An 11,341-nucleotide genomic window follows, 5' to 3' on the forward strand; every position below is an offset into this window, starting at 1 on the left:
AAATTTGTGTATAATGTATAACTTAATGCCCTGGTGAAGGTTAAAAGTGCCACTTCGTCGTCTGACAGTGTTGATTGATCATTGATCAACACCTATTAAGCGACATGAATATATCCACACCATCTCGAGATTTGAATCAACGGTAGAGTAAATTATATTGGAACTTAATATAGTTGTTAATTAAAGGAGAGTTGCCATTCCGCGTCAAATCTTCAATAACATGTAGGTAATGAAACTTGTACATCTCAAGCTGAATACTCATGGGATTGTGTCGTTGATATGATACCTAACTTGCATTGAATATCTAAGTCAAATGCTAAAGAAAATTCAAATGACACCTAACTTATATTGAAAAATTGGGTATCTAAGTCAAATTCAAGAGGTTGAAGTCCTCTACTTGATTTCATAGAAATAGGTTATAAGTAAGAAGCCAATCAACGACCTATCATTTTACTACTAATTAATATTTTATAGTTCCATGCATGTATAACTTTATAGGAATTTAATGTGACTATTAATAATGGGCCAGAGCACTCTTCAAAAAGTTGGCTTCAAATCAGGTGGCTTGACCAATAAGAAAATAATAGTGAATGGCATAGAGAATATATGCAAGGGCCTTTTAGAAATAATGTTTGTATATAAATATCATCCTCTCTTTCTCGCATTATGGGTCATATCTACCAACAGCTAGCCAGCACTTTCCTGTCACTCTATCTCTATATAATCTAATATTGTCTACCTTAAACTCCAAACTCTATTTACATTCCTCTCTAAAATATTTCATAAATATTTTCCTTCATACGCCCCTCCAATCCCTATTTCATCTCTGTTCCTCCACTATTGACAGTCTGCAACCCTGACTGTGTGCCCGGTGCCATTGTCTACCACGATTGATCGCCGGTCACATAACATTTATTGATTAATCATTAATTAAAATATTAAGTAAAATATATGTATAAATATTATATTTTATTAATCATATAAAATCGATACTATCATGAACTTGACTCATAAGAACCATACATATTCCAAAATATATTTATTAATATATATTTTTTTGAATTCAACTATTAAATAGATAGAAAACATCAGTATAAATGGACTTAAGTTATATTTATTCCATTTGAAATTAAGATACATCATACGAAAATAATAATAAACAATAAATTGCATAAATACCAAAAAAAGAAAGAAAAAACTCTAAAAATATAATCATCGGTTATAAATGTATTACTATCATTTATAATGTTTATCAAATTTAATTCCTTCCTTCCCATGGATCAAACCATTTCCTTCTCTATGTGTGATGAATAGAAAGTACGAAACATTTTCATAAATATTTTTTGTCGTGTCTAAACTAGAACAAAGGCATAAAACCCTTGATATGGATTTATAAAATAAGAAAATGGTAACATATTGGCAAGCGTATCAAACAAAAAAAAGTGTACATTTTTGCATCTGAAACTGAGACCATTTCGAGGGTTAGTAAATCATGATGTTGGACAATCAAGATGATTGTTGGACGGTGTTTGGATGTAGACTATGGAAGTTTGTTCAATAATTATCGGATGAATTGCAAAAAGTATGTATTCCGTGTATATTACCAACGATGATTCCCTACTGTATGACAAACACTCCAACGGCAAATTTAAATGATTTAGAAATTAAAAATGTGAGATTAACATACACCGGGGGTAAATCATGCGCAACATATGTTTTGAATATAATGAATACTTCCTTTATTAATAGTCTTCATCATAACAGATGAACTATGATTGCTTCTCTTTGAAAAAATGGTATCCCTATTCATGTTATTATATTGATTAGAAGTTAAAATTTTAATAATTTCATTTTATACTATATACATTTTATCCAACCCAACAAACAATAGAGATATCATGATATCAATGATGAGTTAAAACAATTAAACAATGATCCGCACACGTGCCAAAATATCTTAATGCGTCTATTATCATTTGCGAGACATTGTATAGTTATATATCTCATCAGTTGTATCAAACTCAAATCAGTAATTTAAATTATCCACTCAGTGGATATCAATGTTGTTATTAAAACATGATTGAACTTCAATTCATTATTTTCTTAATACAAATACCTTACATTTATTCTGGAATTCATAATTCAATTCCATAGACATCTCGAGCGATTAACTGTCCATCAATTTATTAGAAAATTAAATGCTCCATCATTACATTTTTTTATACTGATTTTATGTTTTACTTGCATTAAATTATTTTACCGCGGGGCATTTATGATTTTTCTTTTATCTGGAACTCAACTTTATCTTTGACATCAAAAGCTTTTTTCATATTGATGATCTACTTTGATTACAAGCGCTCTCATTTTACATGATTAATGACATCCTATATATCAATGTAAGTCATAATATCATTTGTTTTTTTCCTACCACGTTTATCTCGAATATATATATATATATATATTTAATGAATACAATCTAAATAAACCGGTAGATTTCCCTTGAACGGCCAGGATCCCGCCACCTCGGATTCATACTGCGGTGGAAATACTCACCGCACATAAAGTTACCGCCCACAGTGGCAGTACACACGGAAAAGGTTGAGGGCGGTGACTTTAACTCGCGAAGGACCGCACTCGAGAAACGGTTACTAGTCAGTCCAGGTCGTCGTTGGCAATTCTGTTAGAACAAGTCAAACTAATTCTTCTCGTTCTTCTCTTCTTCTTCTTCTTCTTCTTCATCATCATAATCATCATCAAATTCTTGTTAATTTTCTTGTTCAACAATTCTTACAATTTTTTCTCGCTGTTCATCATCATCATCATCTTCTTCTTCTTCTTCTTCGTCTTGTTCTTGTTCTTATTCTTGTTCATTATCAGCATTATCTTCTCGCTTTTGCGTTGTTTTTCTTGTTCATCATGGATAAGAAAGTGAATCGATGTTGACTCGAGAGATGTCTTTTTGTTGAATGGAAAGAGTCTCGTGCGTTTGAATCGAGTTTTTCTTATATCTTTTGTTATCTTCGTTTTCTTGTTTGTCATCGTCGAAATCATTTTCTTATTCTTCTTGTTCGTCATCATTATCATCAACGTCGACATCATTAGCATTGTCATCAGCATCATTGCGCGCGAAGAAATCCAAGGAGAGGAGAAGACGAGGAAATGGAGTCGTTAGGAGATGGGAAGAACGAAGATTTTCGGGTACAAATGGATTGTAGGAATATTTCTGTGCAATCCACGGCTCAAGTTTCCACTCCGACCGCGCCGTTTCAGGTGAAAATCCTGCTCGTATCATTGTTCATCCGATTTCCTTATTTTTCTCGGTAATTTGTCGCCGGATTTGAGCTCAATTGTTCATTTTCGATCCGCCAATAAGTTCTTTAAATCTGCGGCGAAACCTTTTTCAGACTGCGTCTGCCTTGTGATCGCGCTCAGTCCTTTAATGTGATCCGACGGTGGCCTTACGCCATTAATCTTCATTTAGGTTGATCATGTCGCCTCCTCGTTCTTAAGATTCTTGAGGCCGATGAAAACCTCCGTCATGACTGTTGGATCTGGACTACATTTCGATCACAGCTCGAATCAGTTATTGGATTTCCACCCGATCATAGCATGAATCTTATGCATATACTTCAAACTTTCCCTCTCTGACGAGCCAGAACAAGATTTTTATTCCAATGCTCGAGTCATATAATTTCAGGACTAGATCTCAGATAGAAATCTTTCTAAATCTACTCTTGTTGAATATCTGGGACAAGAAATTTGATTCCAAGTAGAACCAAATCTCAGTTTTCCAGCCGATTCTAGCCAAAAAATTGCACAATCTTTCAAATTTATCTTCTCGCATAAGAACCAGGACCATAATTTCAATACCAACTAGAATCAAATCTCCGGCTTCATTCGGTTACATGCCAAACAATCTCCAAATCTCTCAAGATTTCCCTCTTTGTGGAAGAACTAGGACTCAAATTTTGATTCATTCTCGAGTCTGATCTCCAATTTCATCAGAGTTAAACCCAGGGGCTCTCCAATTCATTCAAACTCTTCCTCTTGCAGAATAACCAGGAGTAGAGTTTTGATTCCAGCTCGAATCTGATATCGATTTCATCAGATGAGCAGCCAAATAATCTCAAAATATTTTAAATTATTCCAGTTATAGGAGAACCATGACTCGAATATCGGTTCTAACTCGAGCTAGATCTCTGATTTCTTTAGATTCCAACCCCAAAGATTTCTAAAATCATTCAAAATTTTCCTCATGCGGAAGAACTAGGACTAGAGTTCTGATTCCAACTCAAAACAGATTTCCAATTTCGGCAGATTACCATCCAAATAATCTTAAAATCTTTCGAATTATTCCTATTATCTAAGAACCTGGACTATAATTTCGACTCCAACTCGAGCTAGATCTCTGATTTCACCATATTTCAACCCAAAAGACATCCAAATCACTCAAAATTTTGCTCACGCGGAAGAACCAGGCCTAGAACTCCGATTCCAACGCAATCCAGATTACCAGCCAAACTATCGCAAAATCTTTCAAATTATTCGAATTATCGAAGAACCTGGACTATAATTTCGACTCCGACTCGAGCTAGATCTCAGATTTCACCATATTTCAACCCAAATGCCATCCAAATCACTCAAAAATTTTAAGAACTAGGATAGAACTCCGACTCCAACTCAAACCAAATCTCCGATTGCAGCAGATTACAAGTAAAAAAAATTCTCAAAATCTTTCAACTTATTTCACTTATCTTTCAACCCAAATGCGATCCAAATCACTCAAAAATTTCAAGAACTAGGATAGAACTCCGACTCCAACTCAAACCAAATCTCCGATCGCAGCAGATTACAAGTAAAAAATTCTCCAAATCTTTCAAATCATTCAACTCGGCCAAAATTTCGGTTCGAACTCGAGTTGAATCTCACAAAAATCTGGCAAAAAATTTCAGGAACGCAGGCTGGCGAGCTCAATCTGGCGGATAATCTTTATAATCCACGTCATCATCTCCGTCGTGCTCGCGGCCTTCCTCTCTCTCCGCGGCCTCCTCAACCGCGCCGCCATCTCCCTGCTGCCGCCGCTTTCCGCCGCCGCCTTTTCCGCCGCCTTCTCCGCCGCCTTTCTCCTCGCCGCCCTCCGCCGCCCCTCCGCCGCCATCCGCGCCGCCTTTTCCCTCGCCCCCCTCCTCTCCCTCTCTCTCTCCTTCCTCCTCCTCGCCGCCGGCGGTGCCGCCGCCTCCGCCGTCATCCCCGCCGCCGCCCTCGTCCTCCTCTCCCTCGTCCTCTCTCTCTACGCCTGCTGGGCCGCCCCCCGCCTCCCCCCCGCCGCCGCCGCCCTCGCCGCCGCCACCCCCCCCACTCTCCCCGCCGCCGTCGCCGCCGCCTCCCTCGCCGCCGCCCTCCTCTGCGCCGCCACGTGGACACTCGCCGCTACCGCCACGTGGACCCTCGCCCCCCTCCTCCTCTCCTTCGCCTGGACCATGTCCGTGGTCAGGAACGCGCTCGCCGTCGCGGCCGCGAGATCCGCCTACACGTGGCTGGCCGCCGGGGAGAAAGTCCACGTGGCGGGCATCTGGCGAGCCGCGTGGACGGTCTGGCTGGGTGACGTGGCCCTCGGCTCGGTCCTCGTCCCGGTCGTGGTGGGCCTCCGCGGCTCGGCCCGCGGGCTCAGCCTGCTCGCCGGCAGCGCCGACGAGTTCCTCTTCTCCTGCGTGGACTGCTCGGTGGGCTTATCGGGCCGGCTTATTGGGCTCGCCAACCGTTGGGGGCTCGCCATGGTGGGGGCCCACGGGAAAGGCTTCCTCGCCGCATCGGCCGACACGTGGCGACTGTTCTTGACACGTGGCATGGTCCCGTTGGTGGATGAGGATCTGACCAGCTCCTTCTGTTTCTTCGCCGGGGTGGCCGGCGGCGCCGCTGCCGGCCTCGTCGCCGCCGCCTGGGCCGCCGCCGCCGGCCGCGATGACGTGGCCGCCCTCGCCGTCCGCTCCTTCGTCGCCGGGTATTTCACGGTTCGTATTTTTTCTAATTTTATCGGGAAGTCAAAGGGTTGACTTTTGCTGACGCAGTGCCGCGTCAGCATGGCGTGGCCGCAGGGCTGCGTGTGCGCGTTACACGTGGCGTACGCGGAGAAGCCGCGCGGCGACGGGCCGTTCGCGGGGATCGACCAGCGGATGAGAACGCTGAACGCGGCCGACGAGTGGCGATGAATAGCGGGAAAAAGAAAAGGTCAGTATTTTTCTTGCTAATTTTAGTTTTGATTTTTTTTTTCACGTTTATTAGTCAAAGAAGTCACGTTAATAAGAAAATTAATAACAAGTGTTCCGTTGTTTCTAGTTTTCGCGCAGCTTTGCCCTCCTCTCTTGAGATACTGTTCTCTTGTTCTTGTTAGCGGATCGGCTATATGAATTATTTGCAAATTTATGTTGGTGTTTCTATATTAAGCTGGCAGATAAAATTGCCTTGCAAGAAATTAGTCGCGGCGTGGCGATTAGGGGAATAGGGTGTTTAAAATAAATTTCATGCGTGTTGGGGGGATTTTGGTGAAATCAGTTTTGATTTATATTCTCGTATATTTGATAATAATAAAAAACAGCTATCTTCTTCTCGTAAGTGATTTTGCTTTTTGGAATTTTTTGCAAAATTATGTTGACGTTCTACGTTTAGCAGACGGATAAAGTACCTTGCAAGAGGTGGATTTCCGTGGAATTGAAACAAAAAAAAGAAATAGACGAGTGGCGATAGGGGTTAGCGAAACAAATTACATGTGCTCTGGGGGATTTTGGTGAAATTAGGTTATTACATTTGTTCACGTTAATTAGTTAATGAAAAAATAGATCTTTCTCTCTCGAGATTCTGTTCTCTTCCAAAAAAATTGGAAATTTTGTTGACGTTTCAACAAATAGCGTACGGGAAAAAATACCATGCAAGAAATGGATTTCCGGGGGTATAAAACTCAAAAAAATACGCATTGCCGGTTTTCTAAAATAAAATTTCAACTTGTTAAAGTTGAAAACCTTGACCATTTAGAAAAAAATTGTTAACATTTACAGTGTGGATGCTTTAGAGATAGATTTGATTTACATTCAACCGCACGAGACAGAGATGAAACTATACAAAACTCTTAGCTTATAAAATTATCGCTGCAAACGAGAATGGAATGAGCAAATTTCGGAAGATATAATATTTCAGAGAAACGGAAATACGAGAAAGATGACTGAAAGTAATAAAATCAGACATTGTAGACGAAAACTAACAGGAAAAAGAGAAAACGAGTGAGATTTTGTGAAATAATTAAAAAATCAATCGAAATTAAAAAACAAATGAGAAAATGGAAATCCTCTTTCGAGAAGAGTAAATCTGCTGGTGAGAAATATTAAGCGGAAAATAGCTTTTTCCGGGGTCCTAAAAATGAAAAAAGGAAAGCCTGGGTGCACTAGAAATAAAAATTTACCACTAATAAAAAAAGAAACCGCGTACGACCTTAAGGCGGAAAAAATATGAAAAAACATGTAGCTGATAAAATTATCACTTCTGGAATAGGCAAAAATGAAAGATGTTCTTTTCGGAAGAAACGAAAATATGAAAGAAAGATGCGGTAGATAATTAATGGCAATACTGCGTACGAAGTTATAGAACAAATTAAAAAAAGGAAAACGACTGCTGATATTTAAAGGGAAATGCTGCTGGCGAAGTATTCCAGAAGTTCGATAAAAAAATATTTCAAAAAATTGCACCAGCCGGGAATCGAACCCGGGTCTGTACCGTGGCAGGGTACTATTCTACCACTAGACCACTGGTGCTTGATGGAAATGTATAGCAAAAATTATATAATTTATAAGTTAATCCCAAAATGGATGAATGTGCATGAAAAAAGATTTCTAAGAGTAGAAGCTTGAGAAGAGATGAATGCATAAAATAAAAATGAGTTGTTTTTGCTTTTAAACGGGTTTGGGGGAGGTTGTATAAACAGAGAAGAACTGGTTCTGCCTCTTTTGTCAATGTCACCAACCGTCAGACACATATTTTTTCTCTTACATGCTACAGATCTTCCTTCATTTCTTCTCTGATCTAACCCCCAAGACCATTTCAAAAACAGAAACGAATCATTTTACTTTAAATCATTCATCTCTTCTCAAGTTCCTAGTGTTGGAGCTCCACTGTTACTGAAAATTCATACATTTCTATATTTATTATTCCATTTCTAGTTGGGATGCAAATAAAACAAAAGATGGGCATCTCTCCTGATATTTTTTTGATCCTTATATGTTTGAACTATTGAAGTCAAACCAGATTAGAAAAAACAGACTACAATTAAATTCAAGCATGTGATTACTAAATTTAAATTCATCCATGAAAATATATAAACAATTACCTTATAAATTGGTAATGTGTATTTTGGCTTTCAAATGCACGTATTTTAAATTCATTTTCATAATAATATAATGTGTTTCTTCATATATACTCTCAATATAAAAATATAACTAATGACATGCGTATAATGTGGTAAAAGGCACATATTTAGATTCCACAAATATTCCTGCTATGCCTTTAATACTGTGAAATGTCCTTGCAACACAAAATGCACAGTTTTAAATCACATCTAATGTGCAATGAGGCCATGTCAACATTTCTCAGCCAATCAAATTCTGCCATGTATCCATGCTCGTTTTAGCTTTTTTATAACATTATTAACTATTGAAATCACTAAATTTTGTACTGCTAACATGTGTCCAATGCATTAGTCATATTTATTGTGAATAAAATTTTCTTCACATATCCATGCACATTAAAAAGTGGTTTGACTTGTTAATGGATACAATACAGTAAATTTTTTTTCATAATGTTTTGAATGCCAAGCCTTACTTATTGAATGGATTCGTCTTTATCCAAGATAATCAGGTAGAGAGACTTGGATTACTTGGATCCAAGTTAATCACATGGTCGTAGATTGCATTCATTTTTAAATCACTGGACAAATATCACACCTAATTAATTTAATATAGAATAAAATAAAAATGTACCCACGAGATACCAAAAAGTAAATATCCATAAAACCATGTCGGAATATATGAAATCGGCCATAGATTTCTTAAATAAAACTATTTGATTCATTTTAGGGAAGTTAGAAATTCTTTAGTTTTTTAAACTTGGGGAGTCCATCATAAATGGACCATAACTCATTCAACCAAAATATAATCAATCATTTAGTAAACGCAGTAACACCATGTATAAACTGTGATGGTTTACTTTCATTTTAAAATACTTATGTTCTGAAAGGGAATCTAAATATTTAATTTAAAATTACACATCCAAATTTATCAAACCCATAAAAATAAACTAGAATTTCTATAAAATGGTTTTCCTTTTATAGTTGAAAACTGATCCAAATGATCCATAGAGTGTCCTGTAAATTCAATGGAACCTTAATAAAATTAAATTAAACACCCTTAAAGTAATGAACAAGGTACTAAAAATGTGCCGCTAATGACTTCTCACTTCTTAAGTGGAGTATTGATGAGTCACTCATATGATTATGATTGCAATGATGCTGATTTGGCATTACTAACATGGTCCTTGTGATTGTGGTTGGAAATATCGGGGTGCTTCACCAATGAAGATTAATATGGTCACGACTTGAAATACATGTGCAGATGAAGAACGATATTCATGAGCCAATATATTCTCTGATTAATGAAAAATTACTTGAGCAGCTGGAGAGGCCCATGTGGTTAAGAGTAATACCTTCTCAAATAGAGATGCTTGAGCAGATAAATATAATATATTTTAACGGTCTAGTTATGCACAATCTCATGAAGTGGTATAATAATGTAGATGAAACTTACATGATGTATGAATCACACCATATAGTGATATTCTTATTCTTCTTCTTATTCTCATCTTATTCACATGATGTATGAATCACACCAATTATCCCTTATTATTCTTATCCTCACTTCTCTCCTTGATTCTCAAGAGCTTATGATGAGATCATAAAGAGTCAGTGAAAGTGATATCACAAATGCATCAAGAATTGTAATGATCTTTTCCCAGTCAAACATTTATGCGACAAGTGATCCACGACAAATCTATCCTGATCATGTATGGTGATTTTTGAGGATGTTATCTATTATTTTTGGATATTATTTTTTTGGTTATATGCATTATTTTGGGTATTTTCATTGCATCTAATACTTAAAAATGAGTAAGGTTTCTAAGTTGATTTTTTAGAAAAAGTAGAGAAGCAAGCATGACAAATACAATACATTTTGAGCAAGGTAACTAATTTATTTTAGGGTTGTAAAATTATTTGACTTTATAGTCCAAATGGTTATATACAAAGTGAGAAACCCTTATTTTCCAATGAGCTTCATGACCTAGTATGTAAGAAGGCCCATTAAAACGGAAAATGTAAAAAATGAATTGGTTATCGGTCTCTGTATTCCTTTTTCCAATTATCTTTAAAGAAATTCCTGATATGTGACTTCCTGGTAATTTCATTTTCTAGTTTAAATAGTGTTTGGAATATCCATACATCATCACTTTGACTGTAATTTATTTCTTAAATTTCCATGTAATTGTTTACAGTATTGAATTTCAAATTTATCTGAAACTCTCTGTATACTTGTGGCTGAAATTTCTATAAAACTCTACAGTTTTGTTTTTCAAATTTCTTTGAAACTCTCTAAAACATAGCAGTCAAAAATTCTCTGCATATCTTTACATTGTTTAATTTCAAATTCTAAGAAACTCTTTACAACTTTGTAGCTACTTTTTTAAAATATTTGAAATATTTTACTTCAAATTTACCTGAAAATAACTACGACCTTTGAGGCTGATATTTCTCTGAAACTCTTCTCAATATTTAAATTAAAATGTATTTCAAAACTATCTACAGATTTATCGGTGAAATAACTTTAAACATCTTTACAATATTGAATTAAAAATTTCTCCAAAACTCTCTACATCTTCATAGCTGATATTTCTCTAAAACTCTTCAGAGTTTTGAATTTTAAATTTCTCTGAAACTCTTCATATCCTCTTAGCTGAAATTTGTCTACAGTTATTCACCATATTCAATTTAAAATACATATGAAACTTTCTACCATCTTGAATTTAAAAAATTTAAACTCTCTCTCTTTCAAAAGTTTTTTTACACTGGTGAACATTACAATTTTTCTGCAACTTCAGATAGTAGAAAATATTACACGTCTCACAGAAATTTATAAAGCATTAGAGTTGATAGTCATCTGTAATTGTTTTAGAGTACTAAAATTGGAGATCATACTCAAATTTTCTAAAGATTGAATTAAAGTTTTCTATTCAAAATGTATGTAGACCA

At 36.7% G+C, this 11,341-nt stretch overlaps 1 protein-coding gene and 1 non-coding gene across 5 annotated transcripts; one reads left to right on the plus strand and one right to left on the minus strand.

The window, feature by feature from the left end:
* The first annotated feature begins 2,877 nt into the window (after positions 1-2,877).
* LOC144702728 (uncharacterized) lies at positions 2,878-6,587 on the plus strand. 4 transcript variants are annotated; one of them, XR_013581341.1, is made up of 4 exons: positions 2,878-3,270; positions 4,953-6,001; positions 6,069-6,228; positions 6,337-6,587. XR_013581341.1 is itself a non-coding variant. In XM_078574744.1 (4 exons), the coding sequence occupies exons 1-3, from the start codon at positions 3,160-3,162 to the stop codon at positions 6,207-6,209; spliced, it is 1,311 nt and encodes a 436-aa protein (XP_078430870.1). In that variant the 5' UTR covers positions 2,879-3,159; the 3' UTR covers positions 6,210-6,228; positions 6,337-6,587. The 4 variants fall into 4 exon arrangements, 3 of the variants coding, with proteins under 3 accessions (XP_078430871.1, XP_078430870.1, XP_078430869.1); XM_078574744.1 differs by having other exon boundaries at positions 2,879-3,270; positions 4,953-6,011; XM_078574745.1 differs by having other exon boundaries at positions 6,069-6,587.
* A 1,144-nt stretch (positions 6,588-7,731) lies between these two features.
* TRNAG-GCC (transfer RNA glycine (anticodon GCC)) lies at positions 7,732-7,802 on the minus strand. The gene has a single exon. It is a non-coding gene; the product is annotated as a tRNA-Gly (tRNA).
* Between the last annotated feature and the right edge of the window lie 3,539 nt (positions 7,803-11,341).

The sequence above is a fragment of the Wolffia australiana genome, chromosome 4 (genome assembly GCF_029677425.1).
Source record: "Wolffia australiana isolate 7733 chromosome 4, ASM2967742v1".
Classification (NCBI taxonomy): Eukaryota; Viridiplantae; Streptophyta; class Magnoliopsida; order Alismatales; family Araceae; genus Wolffia; species Wolffia australiana.

Coding starts and splice junctions, on each gene's coding strand:
- LOC144702728 (XM_078574743.1), top strand. CDS start 3,160: ATGGAGTCGTTAGGAGATGGGAAGAACGAAGATTTTCGGGTACAAATG. Junction 3,271..4,952: donor CTCCGACCGCGCCGTTTCAG/GTGAAAATCCTG, acceptor AAAAAATTTCAG/GAACGCAGGCTGGCGAGCTC. Junction 6,012..6,068: donor TCGTCGCCGGGTATTTCACG/GTTCGTATTTTT, acceptor TTGCTGACGCAG/TGCCGCGTCAGCATGGCGTG.